Source organism: Vulpes vulpes, chromosome X, assembly GCF_048418805.1.
Source record: "Vulpes vulpes isolate BD-2025 chromosome X, VulVul3, whole genome shotgun sequence".
In the NCBI taxonomy this organism is placed as follows: domain Eukaryota; kingdom Metazoa; phylum Chordata; class Mammalia; order Carnivora; family Canidae; genus Vulpes; species Vulpes vulpes.
This window is the reverse complement of record NC_132796.1, coordinates 48,390,965-48,408,221: the sequence shown is the minus strand read 5'-3', so window position 1 is coordinate 48,408,221 and position 17,257 is coordinate 48,390,965. Positions and strand designations below refer to the sequence as shown.

At 38.7% G+C, this 17,257-nt stretch overlaps 1 protein-coding gene across 4 annotated transcripts in view; it reads left to right on the top strand.

The window, feature by feature from the left end:
- HEPH (hephaestin) overlaps positions 1 to 17,257 on the top strand; it is a 97,200-nt gene that overhangs the window by 44,996 nt on the left and 34,947 nt on the right. For all 4 annotated transcript variants that reach the window (XR_011998113.1, XM_025987654.2, XM_072743463.1 and 1 more), the window contains exons 12-15: positions 548 to 760; positions 10,535 to 10,748; positions 12,537 to 12,676; positions 13,419 to 13,550. Coding sequence is in view for 3 of the 4 variants with exons in the window: in XM_025987654.2 (XP_025843439.1) it covers positions 548 to 760; positions 10,535 to 10,748; positions 12,537 to 12,676; positions 13,419 to 13,550 (699 nt within the window). In the remaining variant the exon portion in view is untranslated. The remainder of the gene's footprint in view (positions 1 to 547; positions 761 to 10,534; positions 10,749 to 12,536; positions 12,677 to 13,418; positions 13,551 to 17,257) is intronic.

Sequence of the window (17,257 nt, the reverse complement as noted above, 5' to 3'; positions counted from 1 at the left end):
TCAGACCAGAAATGGTGAGGGCCAGAACCTAGGCAGTAACAGTGAAGTGAAGAAAAAGAGACAGATTGAAAGATGAATATGGAAATTTGGGGGGACCCCAGTAATTTATGGAGGAATGGAGAAAAAGAACAAGACGAAGGAGGAACAATCAGAGAGAATGTAAGAGAACCAAGAAAGTGTGGTGGTATAGAAGCTAAGGGAGGAGAGTTTCAGGAGAGTGGAATTAGTAGAGGCTGATATCCTTGTGTATGTGTATATGTGAAGGAGTTGTGGTAGTGGAAAGTAGTTCAGTTTTACAAGAATTTGAAGTGTAGTAGAGGAGGGGCAGGAGGGGAGGTCAGAAAGACAAGTTGGACCCTCATTCCAAAGAGGCATATCTTCATAAGGACAACTAAATTGGTTTAGAGAAGAAGGCATAAGAGTTTCATGTAACCCAGAAATTTCAAGTTGTTGGAAACCATAGTACAGAGATGATGCTATGCTTCTGGTCAGTGCCTGAGTAGTCTGATCTCATCTTCCTGTTCTGTCTTGTGTTTTTGTTTTCCAGCCATTAATGGGTTTCTTTTCTCTAACCTGCCCAGCCTAAACATGTGCAAGGGTGACACAGTGGCCTGGCATTTGCTTGGTTTGGGCACAGAGACTGACGTGCATGGAGTCATATTCCAGGGCAACACAGTGAAGCTTCAGGGCATGAGGAAGAGCGCAGCCATGCTCTTTCCTCATACCTTTGTCATGGCCATCATGCAGCCTGACAATGCTGGTAAGTGCCTTAATGGCTGGCCCTAGGCTTAGAGCTCTATTGGGCATGGCACTGGGTGAGGGGGGCTAGTGAAAAGAAAAGAAGACATGTTGAGGGTACATGGAAGTTTTCAAAACACTCTTTCTTCTCTCTCCTCAATGTGTACTCCTATGTTCTGGTTATTTGGGTTTTTTTCTTAGCTGCAGATATAAAGTAAAGATCTGGAGAAGATCTTTTCTGGAGCAACAGGAAAGAAGCAAGGATGCTGCCCAGCGTCAAGGCAATTCTTATATAGGTAGAGGGTGGACTTGGATGTGTAGTCCCATGGCTATGTAGAGATTTTATAGATATAGTCCTTACATTGGAGGGAGGTTCATAAGATACACCTATAAGTGCTTTCAACTCTAATATTTTGTGAGGATTTCTGCAAACTGCTGGTGGGAACAGAATGGGGATGTACTGTGATAGTTTCAGCCCAGGAATCGAGCATAAAAGCTTTTAGTTTAAGTTCTTTCATTAATTTGCTATTTAATTTTGGTCTAACCAACCCCCACTCTATGGCTAGATTTCTTCCTTCTTTTATTTCTCTGTCCCACCCCCCACCTCCCTCCCTCTCCTTCCTTTCCTATCTTTCCCCTTTCTTCCCTCCTCTTCCTTTCCTTTCCTTTCTCTCCCTCTGTCTCTCCCACCCTCCCACCCCGTCCCCTCATCCCTTTCTGTCTCCCTTCCTCTAATTTCCCTATTTTTATTTCATGAAAAAATTTGACTAGAACATTTCTTTAAATTCCATTACTGTCTGACATTTTATCACTTAGCAGTATTTTTCTTTTTTTGCAATCGCTAGGATGCCTTATTATTTCAGGTAGTAGGTGGCAATAGTATTTGTCAGAAAAATCTGGCAGTTCCATGCAGTCTCCACTAAGCTTTTATTTTAGTTCTTTAAATTCCATTCATATTTAGAAATAAATCTGCAAACCAAACAAGTCTCTTTGACAACTTAATAATTACATCTTGGCACTAGATTTGAAAAATATTTGACATAAAGTTGGTCTCCACAGACTTCTTGGGACTTCATTTCTGTCCATCTACTTGGGATACTTTCTTGGTTAGACAGAGTTATTGTTAGCAAATTAGGAACAGCAGTTTATGGAGATTAAAATAACAACAGACACAAGTTCTTGGGCATAAGGTAGGGAACTTCTAGATGAGAAAGTCTTGAAATAAAGAAAGGAAAAAGAAGAAAGAGAAGAAAGAAAGAAAGAAAGAAAGAAAGAAAGAAAGAAAGAAAGAAAGAAGAAAGAGAAAGAAAGAAAAAAGAAAGAGAAAGAAAGAAAGAAAGAGAAAGAAAGAAAGAAAGAAAGAAAGAAAGAAAGAAAGCAAGCAGAGGACGGTGGTAAGGGAGGGAGGGATGGAGAGAAGGAGGAAGAGGAGGAGGAGAAGGGGTAGGGGAAGAGGAGGAAGTAAAAGAAGAGGAAGAAAAAAAGACACTCTTCTCTAGCCTTGGTCACAAAAATACCCCTAGGTTTGTTTACTCTTCTTCCTGCAAAATTAGCCTCCTCAGTCAAGTTTATATGCCTCCACATGCTCACTCTTACTTTGGATAAATGAAATTATTTTTGTGCCACTCAAAAGGAGGCCCAAAGAGGGTTGCTGTAGATGGCTTAAAAACATTCTGATTGGTGATATGGGGAAAGCGGGAGTGATAGGTTTATTAGAGTAAAGATTTGAAAGGTTACTCTTGGTCAAGATTGATGAAGTTTTGGAATATAAGTGAGGTTTGGTGGGGTGAGGTCCGGAGCCAACAACCAAGAAAGAATTCTTGAGATGTCTTTGATGCAAGATGGTGATTTTATTAAAGCAGAAAGAGCTGCTGCCCTGGGCCTGTGAGCAGTGGCTGATTATACACATGGGATTGGGGGGGCGGTAAGGATAGTGTAGTCTCTAAGGAATTTTGGAAGCAAGGTTTCCAGGACCTTGAGGGGGCTATCTATTGTTGGGAAAAGGTCACTTATTACCGTCTAATAAAACCTGAGTAATGAGACCCTTCAGATGTATGGTGGGCTATGTGCTTGGAGAATGATTGCCAACACATATCTTTGGGGTTTAGAGATAAAGGAAATTTCTAAAGGAATTTTTGTGTATTAAAGTAGACTTACAGGATCCTGGGGGTTGGGATAAAATTTCCTTTTGCCCTTAGCAAAGTATTATGATCAAGGCAGTTGAATCTGTAGAGGAATGTCCCTCTGCTTGTTTCAAGGACTTGTCAATGTACTGTGCTGGGATCCTGCTTTGTCCTCAACTAATCCTCTGTTCCCCCAACACTTCCCCCCTGAACAATTTTTAAAAATATTTTATTTATTTATTCATGAGAGACCCACAGAGAGAGGCAGAGACACAGGCAGAGGGAGAAGCAGGCTCCTCTCAGGGAGCCTGATGTGGGACTCGATCCCAGAACCCCGGGATCATGCCCTGAGCCAAAGATAGACGCTCAACCGCTGAGCCACACAGGCATTCCCCACCCCCCAACAATTTTGACCCTTAAATCTTTAAGGTTGTTGAAGGTGGAAGGTGTCATCTTCTGTAACTTCCTCCTGCTGAGTAGGGGCGTAGAGATGTCCATACCAATGGGTCAATGTTGGTCAGTTGGGGAACATATTGGGAAATTATAAAAAGGAGAAGGCAGCTGAATCCAATGAGGACAACACATGAACCTTCTTGAGTAGACAGGATCATCTGTCAGCTGAAAATTATGGCAATGAAGGAGTCTCAGTAGGCAGGGAGACACCAGAAATAAGAAAATTAAGGTTAACATTATAATGAGAAAGTGAAGACCTTTGATAGCTGAACTTTGGTAATTTTCTTTTAGTCCAGGAGTTCAAAGCAATTGCTAGAGAGAGATCATTTAAAGCACCAATTTGAGTATTTATGTTAGGTAGAAACCCAGAAATATTTTTGTGGTCATCTGGAATGTATATACAGCATTTTTAAATGATAACATATCTTGTGTAACAGTTAAAACATCTAATGTCATTCCATTTTGTAAAAATGCTTCAACACATTTGTGTTGCTTTAGTATTTAATAGAGACGTTCTACATTGAGTGTCATTTAGGGCTTTGACCATGTACTTACGAAGAGGTTCCATGTTCCAAACAACATCATCTGGTCTCAAAGAGGGAAGAAAAATGGATGCTAGGCAATCATAACAATGAAACATAAAACATGTCCACTGTTTTAAATGTGTAAGGTTGGCTGAGTTGGTAATGGTAATGATATATATGTGCATCCAGGCAAAGCCCAGATTACAGTGACTTATCCAGCCATGGTCTATCAAAGCCGTGACCATGAATCAGAGTGGCATAGCCATTGGGATCACATTAGAAGACAGTCATACAATGTTGGGCATCCCTAAATGTATCATCCAATCCAATCATAAAGAAAGTGTGGTCATCTCCATTAAGTCCATATTTAACCCCATGTGGTAGGGTATGCTCTGGCTCTAAAGGAGCAATTTTGGGGGATCCCTGGGTGGCTTAGTGGTTTAGCGCCTGCCTTCAGCTCAGGGCATCATCCTGGAGTCCCCGGATCGAGTCCCACATTGGGCTCCCTGCATGAAGCCTGCTTCTCCTTCTGCCTGTGTCTCTGCCTCTCTCTCTCTCTCTGTATCTCTCATGAATAAATAAATAAAATATCTTTCTTTAAAAAGGGGAACAATTTTGTCATCCCAGCCATACAGAATTTTCAAAGTGCTAGTTGTATATGCAATTGCTGGGGAATTCCATTCTTTGGTTGTTTAAATAATCATATACTCACGGGCTCTTGTTATCCCCACAGAATAACAAGAAGATTGTCTATACATGAGCTATTGTGGAAATTTCTCTGAGGGTTACCTCAAGTTGTCTAGCTTAGGCAAGCAATATTATTTTAAAGATGATCAGAGGGATGCCTGGGTGGCTCAGCAGTTTGAGTATGTGCCTTTGGCTCAGGGCATGATCCCAGAGTCCCAGGATCAAGTATCAAATCGGGCTTCCTGTATGGAGCCTGCTTCTCCCTCTGCCTGTGTCTTTGCCTCTCTGTTTCTCTCTCTCTCTCTTTCTCTCTCTCTCTCTCTCTCTCTCTCTCTCTGTGTGTGTGTGTGTGTGTGTGTGTGTATGTCTCATGAATGAGTAAAATATTGGAAAAAAATAAAGTAGACTTACAGGATCCTGGGGTCGGGCTAAGATTGCCTTTTGCCCTTAGCAAAGTATTACCATCGAGGCTTTTGAGTCTGTAGAGGAATGTCCTTCTGCCTGTTTCAAGGACTTGTCAATGTGCTGCCCTGGGATTGTGCTTTGTCCTCAGCTAGTCTTCTGTTCCCCCATTAAAGATTCCTGGATTTCTTTATTAGCAAAAGCCCAGACTCTTTTTACCTTTGCATTTCTCCGGCCTTTCAAACTCTTTTTTCTTTTTTTTTTCTTTTTTTTTTTAATATTTCAAATCCCCCTTAGTTTGTGGACCCTGAAATGTATGGACATCCACATGTAAACTCTTTTTTCTATAAAGATTTCATGAATACTAGAATGTTGGAAGTGGTAGAGCCCCTTTGAGATAATGTCAATTTACTTTATTAATGGGAAGAAAAGACAGAAGTGTGTGTGTGTGTGTGTGTGTGTGTGTGTGTGTGTGTGTGTGTGTGATTTACCCAGATTAAATATCTTGGCTCTCAATTTTTTCTTACTATCTTGACCCTTCCCCATTAAGTCCTATTTATTCTTACTCCTTAGATGATTCTTGGATCTGAAGTCTCCTTCATTCTTCCCTTGGGCACTTGATCTCCAGTTAAGATAGAGAGAAACCCTCAGAAGTAGTCTCCAAACACAGGACAAAATTATTGAGTTAATGGAAAAGCCAGGACCAGAATTTGGCATTGGAATTCTTTAGAGTAACTAGTGATGAGAGGTGGTAAATACACATATGTAATTAAGCAGCTTTGCAGATGACCTAAAAACATCACCATGGGGACGCCTGAGTGGCTCAGAGGTTAAGTGTCTGCCTTTGGCTCAGGGCATGATCCTGGAGTCCTGGGATCGAGTCCCACTCGCTGCATGGAGCCTGCTTCTCCTTCTGCCTCTTTCTCTGCCCCTGTCTCTCTGTCTCTCATGAATAAATAAATAAAATCTTTTTAAAAATCACCATGAATATTCAACAGTTTGTGTACTGAATGCCTACATTTATGCTTAACAAACTAGAAAAACAAATGTCCAGAAAAATTCAGCAAAGTGTTAAGAATTTTGAATCCTATGGGTTTATTGGTTATTTGCTTTAATATTCTTTTCCCTTGTTTTAGATTTTAATAAGTTTATACCACACTTAATAGAAATGAACAACTGTATTTAAAAATATTATCTTACATACCTCAGTTCTTCCAGTAGAACTAATGATTCTAGAGCTTTAATGGATAGGAAAAGCGACAGAAAAGAACTAGGGCTTGTAATGTGTTATTTTCCATGAAACTCATGTTAGAGTTCTCAACAAGCAAGAGAGCATTTATTATTTATTATTGCCCTAGTCTCTCAGGGTTTTTTTCTTTTTTTTCACCATTGGAGCTTTCTTTATTCATTATCCCCCTCTCCCCACACCTTTTAATCTTATTTTCTTTCCACCACTCCTTTTTCCTGTCCTCTCTCATTTTTCTTCTTCCTTTTCTTCTTATCTCCTTTTATCTCTCATTTCTTCTTTATTCATTCATTCTTTCCTTCTTTTACTTCCATCTATTTTTTTCTCCATCTTATTTTTGTCCTTTCTTCTTTTTAATTTTCTTCTTTCATTCTTTTATCTCTCTTCTTTTTATCTTCCTTTTCTCTTTCTCCTTTTCCTTCTCTCCCCTCTCTTTTCTCCTTTTTTTTTCCTTTTATTTCTTCCTTTAATTTTTCCCTCTTCTTTGGTTTCCCTTTTCTCCATTTCCATCACTTCTTTAATTTTCTTTCTTTGTCTTCCTTTCTCTTTTTAGATTTTTTCCTTTTCCCTACCTCTTATTTTCTTTTACTTTTTCCTTCAATCTGTATCTTTTCTTTCCTCTTTTGACTTTTTCTCTGGTTTTCCTTCTCTTTTATTCCTCACTTCTTTTTATTTTCCCTTCATTTTACAATAACATTTTCACAAAACAGTAAATCTCTGTTTTCTTCCACTAAGCGGTCTAGATACTGAGGATACGAGGATGAATTAGGCAGCTCACAGTTAGTATGAAGGAGAGATGATGGTACCGTCTTGCCAAGAGCTAAAGTAACACACAGAAAACTAACAATTTCTGCCTGACTTGTGTAGTAAAGCTCTTATAGGGAAGCAGGCATTCAAAATGAACATTTGAAGAAGAGTAAACTGTCACCAGGCACAGAAATGGAATGGGTGGTGAAGAGATCATTATTATAGGCAATAGGACGCTTATGGGTAGTGACTTGAAAGCAGCATCTGGGGGTTCCTGGGTGGCCCCATAAGTAAAGTGTCTGCCTTCAGCTCAGGTCATGATTCCAGGGTCCTGGGATTGAGCCCCACATTGGGCTTTCTGCTCAGTGGGGAGCCTGCTTCTCCCTCTTCCTCTACCTTCCACTCTACCTGATTGTGCTCTCTCTCTCCATTAAATAAATAAATAAATAAATAAATAAATAAATAAATAATTTTTTAAAAAAGCAGAATTTGCCTGAAGAAGTTAACACAAACTGATTTTATTCAGTGACCCTCAACTGAAGGTGGTATGCTTAAAAGTGTTTGGAACTGTGTGGAGGTACTTTTACTTGTCACAATGACTGGTGATATAGAGGAGGTGATACTATTATTTAGATGGTGGGGCAATGTGTAGGGCAGTCTTAAACAATGAAGAATAGTCCCACACAAAATGCTAATAGCATCTCTGTGAAGGAATAATGAGAAGTAAGGCTTAAGAGGAGGCAAAGTAGGAGGCTATTGCAAGAGGCAATAAGAGCCTGCCAATGAATGGAAGCAATAGGGATAGAGAGAAGGGGTAGCAATGAGGGATATTTGAGAGAGAAATTACAGAACTTTTCTGAGGGGCTGAGCAAGAAGAAAATATTCCTGAAGTTTCCAGTTTCTGTAATATATATAGAAACTGGAAACTTCAGGAATATATATGTATATATATGTTTAACCAAATTAGCAAGTATAAAAACAAGGACAGGGTAGTAAGATTTGGGTAGAAAGTACTCATTTTAGAGTATGTCAATTTTTAAGCTCCTGGTGAAATTCAGGTGGTATGAATTTCACAGTAGGTAACTAGGTAGAAATGTAAAGACAGGAGAAGTAGTCCAGGCTAGCAAGTTTGAGTGTTCTCATAGTTCAAGTTCATAAGCTGTAAAGTGATAGGAAAGAAAACGTAAAGCATAAATCAACATTTAAGAGGTACAAGGAAGAAGAGAAGTCAAAATAAGGAAACAGAAAAGAATTGGTCAAAGAGTTAGGAGGATACTATGATTCCAAGAACAGTATTGTAAGAGTGGCTTGGATATGCATTATGCTAAGCAATGTATTAAAGAGCATTGAGAGAGTGGCTTGGATAATAATGTCCATATGAGAAAATTTAGATGATGTACTAGTCCAAAGGCACATGACTTCCCAGAATGTCTTCTTTTTATTATCTATCCTCTTCAGTAACCATCAGACTTTATTATCCACACCAACCCCTGAGCTATGAGTTTTGAGCAGCATATGGAGCCATTCATTTGCACACATATTCATTCACTCAAAATATATTTATTGCACATCTTCAATGTGCTAAGACTGGAGAAAAGTGAAAAGAAAGAATGATTCTTATTCTCTGCAAAGATCCACAGTAGACACATTAAAACACACCAAAACACATTCAAAAAACAATAAGATAATTTTTATTGTGATATATATCATGAAGGAAATAAAATATGGTGATGTGATAAAATGAAAAGGGCATTAATTTTGAGCGGATGTTTGGGAAAGGCCAATCCAAGAATGTGATATTTATATTGAGACCTAAATAATGAGGATCAATGAGCCATATAAAGATTTCTAAGTAGAACATTTCAAACAGAGGGGCCAATAAGTGCAAATGTCCAAATATGGGAACAAGCATGGTTTTTCAAGAGTCAGAGTGAAAAGTCAGTAGGGTTGGACTGTAGTAAGCAAAGAAAAAGAGTGACATGAAATGAGGTTGGCAAGATTCATATTATGTGAGGCCTTATAATCATAGTTATAAGCTTGGATTGCATTCTGAGTATGAATGAAGCATTTAAAGCAAGGTAGCAATGTGCTCTGGATCATATTTGTTAAAGAGGGCCTTGAATCCTGTGTGACAAATGGTTGAAGATGGAAGGAGAAGAAGCAGAGAAGACAGTCAGGATCCATTTTAGTGATGATGGTGGTTTTGACTAGGGAAGAAGAGTGAAAATGAAGGATAATTTTGAAGGAAGAGCTGATAGGATTTACTGATGGAACAGATGTAGAAGGGTAGGGGAAATAGAAGAGTTGGGAAATTTTTGTGGAAAGAAAGGAAAAGATTCCTTCAAGAAGTCTATAAAGTAGTGGGAAAGACTGTTTTGTAAAGAGGATCACTTACTCTTTAATCATGCGGTTTAGATGTAGTGTGTTAAGAGTAGATAGGCAAGAATGTAGAGGTCAGTATGAGCCAGAATAGTCATAGAGAAGTTTCTGGAAGATATTAAATCTGAATTTGGTCTTGGAGAATGAGTGAACTCTTGTAGATATTTGTGGGAGGGATGGGCAGGTACATTCCAAAAGGGAGTAATAACATGAATGAAAATTCCAAGATAGAAATGAGCTATGTGATAAGGAAAGCAAGGGACAAATTTAGTTGGATCACTGGTTGAATTTGGGACTGAGTCATGGTTTGGAGCCAGCTCATAGAGGCCTTTAAAAGCCAATAAAATGTTTGTAGTGATGGGATAGGCAGTGGGCATCAAGTGAAAGAATGATGAAAATAAATGTCCTAGGAAAGTCAGCTTCTCCTGATCCACATTCCAAATGTCTTAATGTCCTTGACAGAATCCTGTAGCTTGATGTCAGTTCCAGGCAGCTAGCTCCACAACTCTGATATTTAAGACTGATATCCAAAAATCTCATTGTAAAAACTGAGGGAAAGCCATCTCAAAGCCTTCTGATATTAGCATCCTGATAGTCAAGTTTTTTTTTTAATCTACTTAAGCCTTTATTTATTTGGCACTTGGTAGAAATGAGAGACAACTGGTCAATGCATTTTTTGGAATAATAATTATTACAGCATGATTTACTTATTTATAATTTTACTTATTACAATTCACTATGCATTATGATAAGCAATGTGTACATCTTATTGTGTTTAATTTTAAAGCAACCCAGTGAAACAAGTAAAATGATCCACATTGTACCATGAAGGAACTGAAACATACAAAGGCTTAAAAATTACTTCAAGATCATATAGCTAACAAGTGTCATATGGTGACCAACTATCCCAGTTTGCTCAGAACTGAGCAGTTTCCACAGGGATATGGGATTTTCAGTGCTAAAACTAGGAAAGTCCTAGGTTAACAGGGAATGGTTGGCCATCCTAGTGGCAAGAGTCTAGTTTTAAATCCAAACAATGTAGGTTTGGAGCCAGAGCTGTTAACTTCTGTGCTCACTGCTCTCAATAAACTTGTAATCATTTTTTATCCAATGCATAAAACATCTTTATCTGAAATTATCCACTCTATACAGTATGCTGAGAAAGATACAGGAAATACTCCAGATACTACACAGGGATATTCAGATTCAGTTTTTTCTCTCTATTCCTTCCTCAGGGATGTTTGAGATTTACTGCCAGGCAGGCAGCCATAGAGAATCAGGGATGAAGGCAGTCTATAATGTCTCCCAGTGTCCTGGCAACCAAGCCAACCATCACCAACGATACCAGGCTGCAAGAATCTACTACATCATGGCAGAAGAGGTAGAGTGGGACTATTGCCCTGACAGGAGCTGGGAACTGGAATGGCACAACCAGTCTGAGAAGGACAGGTAAGGCTTAAAGAAAATTCAGAGACTCTGGACCATTTCATGGATAAGGAAGATATTGAAATACTGAGAAAAGGAAACACTTATCTAAAGGAACCTAATAAGATACCAGCAAATCTGAAACAGGTGCTGGAATGCAGATAAGCTGGAACTCGGTGATTCTTCTATATTGTTGTACTGTGGGTCTGAAGTAAAAGACCTTACCCACATCTTCATGGTCTTTATCTTTGCCTCTTTTCCTCTGGTTGCCAGTAGCACCTACAGCAGAACTTAAATTTTACAGAGGTCTTACTCAAAGGACTAAACACCCAAGCTTACCTGTCACTTGAAAAATGTCACCAATGTATAGGCTAATCTGTATAGCAGAAAAAATAGAGTAGCTTGAGTGAGTTAGAATTTTATTTCTTGCTCAAATAATAGTATATATATGAGCAGCCCAGGGATAGTAGGTAAACTAATCACTCATAATACTTTTTTTCATCTCTGAAACTAAGATGCCTATTCTAGTCATTCCCAGCAATTACAAAAGAGAAACTCAGTCCAGGGCAAGCAGCAGTATCTGTAAAGACATAACCTAAAAAAAACCACTTTCTTTCATAACCCATTATCCTAAACTTATTAATGTGTCCATGCCTAGCTGCAAGAAACCCTGAGACTTGGAGGGGGTTGAGGGTTAGGCAAAATGAATGAAGAGTAGTAGGATATACAAGCTTCCAGCTATGCAATAAATAAGTCATGGAATAAAAGGCACAGCATAAGGAATAAAGTCAATGATTTTGTAATAGAGATGTACTGGGGAAGATGGTAGCTATACTTGTGGTGAACATAGCACAAATGTATACATTTATCAAATCACTATGTTTTACACGTGAAGCTAATGTAACATTGTATGTCTACTCTAAGAAAAAATAAAGCCTGGAAAATATAATCTACAATCCACAGTTAGGTGGCCATGCACTCAGCTAAAATCTACATGATTATATTACTACCAAGAGAGAAGGAGAATGGAAACTGAAGAACAGTTTAGCAATTTCCACTACAATTTATTTTTGTTGTTCTTACAACTCTTTAGCAATTCTTGTCTTTTATGTTGGTTGTTGATGTTGAAGTCTTCTTGCGAACTTGTTCTGAAACCTAGAGAAAGTGAATTTTCTTCCCTGGGACTTAGTTTATTTATCTTTAAAGTGATGTTGTACACTTGAAATAAATTGATTAGAAGGAAATAAGGAAAAAGCAGCACAGTTGCGTCCAAGTGCTAGTTCCCTTTCTAGCTGACAGTATCAATAAAGATAAGTTGTCACTTCTGGGCCACTGATTCTACCTCTACCTAACTAATTAGCCTGTTGGAGATGTCAAATAATAAAATAAATAATAAGGGTTTTTGTAAACAAGAAATAATCTCCAGGGAGGAATTTGTAAAATTCCATTTCCTCCTTACCTCTTCCCATTCCTTACTCTCCATCAGCAGCAGCAGTTAGTGCTCTCCTTTTACCCTATACCATGTCCTTTTGTCAAACTAATTCCATATGAGACATCACTAAGACTAGAGTTAAAGATCAGGGCTTCTGATTCTTATTCCAGTGTTCTGGTCATATTAATTACATAAGTAGATATTTAAATCTGGCATCTTTATTGTGGTTATATAGCTAATATGGTGGGAAATCTGACATTAGAAGGAATATGTCTTCTCTTTCTTCTGTCTGTGATATGTTTGGTCTGACTTAGCTTTCTCATACCTGAAAATGAGGGGTCAAGGACCAGATGCTGATACCACTATTTGGATTCCTCTAGTTATGGTCACATTTTCCTGAGCAACCAGAATGGGCTCCTTGGTTCCAGATACAAGAAAGCTGTATTCAGAGAATATACTGATGGTACATTCAAGATCCCTCGGCCAAGAACTGGACCAGAGGAACACTTAGGAATATTAGGTAAGTGAGTTCCTCCTGGAATCTAGAGATTTATGTTTCTCTTAGAAAGGCAATGTAATATCAAGAGGGCATTTTTATTTCTATTAGTTTTTCCTTATGATACAATAGAACTATAGTAATCTAAAAAACTCAGCCATAAAATAAGCAATCAAAGTGGGGGAGGATTCTGCTGCAATGTGAACCATATTTTTTCCAGGATCTCTCTAGGGATCTCTGACAGTGATAGATTTTTTAAAAATACTGAAGTCAGGGGAACTCAGGAACATGAAAGAGTAAGAAATAAACTACAAGGAATCATTATTACCTTTGTACCCCAGTTTAATTATTGATGCAGTTTCTTCATTTTGTAGGGGCCAATGAGTTTCTTCACTCTTTTTTCACACAGAAGAAACCTATATTGGCCCTTGCAGAGAGCCCGTTTTTATTTTTTTTTAACTCTGTGCGAAACTCTCAGTCCTTACTGACAGTGATTCCACAGATTCCTGAGATATCCTTGTGATATTAGATAGATGATAGATAGGTATGTAGATAGATAAATGATAGATTTGGTGTGAAAAAATAATGATAATTAGAAGCACAATCTTCTTGTTGAAGTACCCTCATCCTGTAGGTACTAGTATCAGTTTAAGGGCCTCTGAATTTAAAAAAGGGAGCTCCTATGAATGTCCTTTTCTTTAATGCCATTAGTATCCTTCTCCCACTACCCCACAAAAGACTTTCCTCTTTTTTTTGCATATATTAGGTCCACTTCTCAGAGGAGAGATTGGTGATATCCTAACTGTGGTGTTCAAGAATAATGCCAGCCGCCCCTACTCTGTGCATGCCCATGGAGTGCTAGAATCTAGCACTGGTTGGCCACTAGCCGCTGCACCTGGTGAGTGAAAACACTTAGCTGAAGGGACAAAGGATATGTAGTACCTCTGCCTCAGCCCTCTGGCTTGTCCCTTTTTTTTCATTGCTCTTAGAGAGCTTAAACAAGGATATTAATCACAGCCTGAGTCTATTTATTTATTTTTTATTATTAGTTTTTTAACAGCCTGAGTTTATGTCTATGAAATACTCATTTTCAATCTCACAATAGGGTACATAACTTAGGTCTTTAGTTTTACCAGACATCGCTATACTGGTCACACATGGAACCTTATCCTGGACTTAAACCTGGATATAGATTGATATTCTAATCTAGATATGAAGTTAACCTTGGCTATGGTCTGAGCATCTAATCATGGCTAGAGAGTGACCTGTCCCAGACCACAAATTGATCCTTAACCTCAGCTATTGATAAGGATATTGTCCTCTTATTACAGACTAAATTTTAACTCCAGTCATATACTGAGTTCTTAATACTGAAACGTAGGATGGACAGAATCTGGATCACATTGATTTCCATCCATTTATTTATTGGATAAATGCTTACTGGCAGCCTAGTTGGTGAAGAGACAATTTTACAAGTTATGGATGTAGTGAGAAATAATACATGTTCCTACTTTTAAAAAGATAGGCTATTGGGATGCCTGTGTGGCTCGGTGGTTGAATGTCTGCTTTCTACTCAGGGCATGATCCTGGGGTCCTGGGATTGAGTCCCACATCAGGCTCCCCATGGGGATCCTGCCTTTCCCTCTAACTATGTCTCTGTGTGTCTCTCATGAACAAATGGATGTTATTTTTTTAAAAAAAAGGCTATTATGATCGAGATACAAGTAAACTTATTTTTGTAATGCAGTGTCTTACGTGTTAGTAGCAGTTCTTAATGTGTGCTGGAAAGGTATTTAAAAAGGGTACCTAGAAAGGACATCTAAAATTGTAGCATAGTAGGTGGACCCAGGACTCCTCTTGTCCACTGAACAAAAATAGATAACATTTGGATCATTCTGAATACTTAAGAGATCAGCCTATGAATGGACAAAACAAATTCCACAAATAGAGGAAGAGAAGAGCCACACTGAGGAAGTCAAGAAATATAGAGACATAGTTTAGGGGAGAAATGGATTGTGGGTGCTGCAGAGGGGAGGGAGCCCTGGTCACAAGAAAAGACACATGAAAGTGGGGCACAGAGGGTAATGAAAAAGGAGAACACGTCTTCAAAGCCATGAGCTGGAAAAATTATAAGAGCTGATTTTCATGAGTTTTTGTAACAAGCAGGACTTGAAGACTGGAGTTTTAAAGGTCAACAGGCAACTAAGGCATTCAGGGGGGAGATTGCTCTTCTTGGAGCACATCTGTAAGAGATGGTGTTCATAGAGATGCCTCTTTGGTGATAAAAGAGCCAGCAGGTGCCATATCCCTCCCCTGCCCCTTCATATAGGCACAGAGCCACCTGCCAAGGGCAATTTGGCCCAACACATGCTGCCTAGCATGCTTGCTCCAAGTCCCATGCCCCTGTGTTCTGGTGCAACTGCCTGTCTTGAGTAAATCTGCATTAGTTCCAGCACAAGAAGACCCTTCCAAGAAGAACCAGTGTAGGTCCCCCTGCCCCCATATCACATTCCTAAAGTTTTTAGTTTTAAATGTCAGCAGGCATGGATGGAATAGAGCCTGGAAGGCACTGAGATGCTCCTAGAGAGAAGTCAGGGAAAAAAAACCTAGAGACATACAACATGAAGACAGCAATCTGAAAAACACCTGGAATGCACAGGAGGAAATTATTTTCTCCTCTGGAAGTGATTTCCTGAAAGCAACAAGAAAATAAACACCTCTGCTGGGACAAAGGAACTGGCTGTTGCCATTGCCCTACCTCAACATAAGCACAGAACCACCTGCAGTAGTGTCTACACAGAGCACAGCACTGACACTGGCTGCCTAACCTGCTTACACCAAGTCTCATACCCATGCATTCTGCCAGTACTGCCCTTCTTGGTCAAGCTTGAGTAACTCCCAGTGAGCAGGACCCTTCCCCAGAAGACCAGCAGAAACCCCCAACCACACCATATCTCCCAAATGGAGATATATGCAAGACTTCAATGCTAGCAGAAGAAGTATTAGGTCTCATTTAACACGCAGATCTGTGCACACCTAGATAAACCTCACTGCATTCTGTCTAAGGTCCAAACACTGCCATAAGCAGGCAAGGAAAGTCTCTGCAGAGGACTGTCCTGAAGAATAGAGCAACCAAAACACACCAGCAGAGTGAACGCAGCACACACAAGAGACACTCTGAAGTTCCAGGCCATGGACACTATATGGCCTCTTCTTCATAAAGCCATTATTCTCAGAAATAAGAAACATACCAGGATTTTATAGCACAGAGAAGATAGTAACTTAGACAAAAATACCAAGATGAGAGAATTTATCCCAAATGAAACAAGATAGGATCATGGCCAGAGATCTAATCAAAACAGATATAACTAACATGCCTGGAACTGAGTGGGAAAATGAGAGATGGAGACAAACCATGAGAGACTCCTAACTCTGGGAAACAAACAAAGGGTTGCAGAATGGGAGGTGGGTGGGGGAATGGAGTAGCTGGGTGATGGGCATTGAGGAGGGCACTTGATGGGATGAGCACTGGGTGTTATACGATATGTTGGCAAATTGAATTTAAATTAAAAAAGTAAAATTAATTAATTAAAAAATTAACATGCCTGATGGAGAATTTAAAGCAACCACAAGGATACTCTCTGGAATTGAGAAAAAATGGAAAACTTAAGGGAATCCCTTAAGAGGGATTAAAGAGAGGGATTAAAGAGGCAGAGATAAAAGAGTTAACAAAGAATAAGCCAGAAATGAAAAAAAAACCACAATAATTAAGATTTGAAACAGACTGGATGTAATGAACACAATGATAGAAGAAGCAGAGGGACAAATATATGATATAGAAGATAGAATATTGGAAAATAATGAAGCTGAACAAAAGAGAGAAAGAATAATTATGGAACATGAGAATAGATTACAGAAATCAGTGATGCCATCAACCATAAAAGAATTTATATCATAAGAAGGAAAAGGAGAAGAGAAAGAAAAAGAGGATGAAAAATTTATTTGAGGAAATTATAGCTGAATACTTCCCCAAACTAGGGAAAGAGACAGACATCCAAATCCAAGAAGCACAGAAAACTCCCATTAAAATAAACAAAAGTAGACCAATATCAACATACATTGTAATTAAATTTGAAAAAATATAGTAATACAGAAAAAACTCCTAAAGGCAGAAAGACAAAAGAAATCTGTAACTTAAAAAGGAAGACTCATCTAAGCTACACATCTCTCTGCAGAAATTTGGCAAGCCAGAGAGTATGATATATTCAAAGTGTTGAATGAAAAAAAAATCTGCAGCCAAGAATGCTCTATACAGCAATGTTATCATTCAGAATAGAAGGAGAGATAAAGAGTTCTCAGACAAACAACAACTGAAGGAGACTATGACCACTAAACCAACCCTGCAAGAAATATTAAAGGGGACACTTTGGGTGTGAAGAAAAGACCAAAAGTGAAAAGAAAGTAAATAATCAGAGAAAATCTCCAGAGAAATGGCAATAACACATATCTATCAATAATAACTCTGAATGTAAATGGACTAAACCTTCAATCAAAAGACATAGGGTGTGAGAATGGAAAAAAAACTATATATATATAGTTTATATA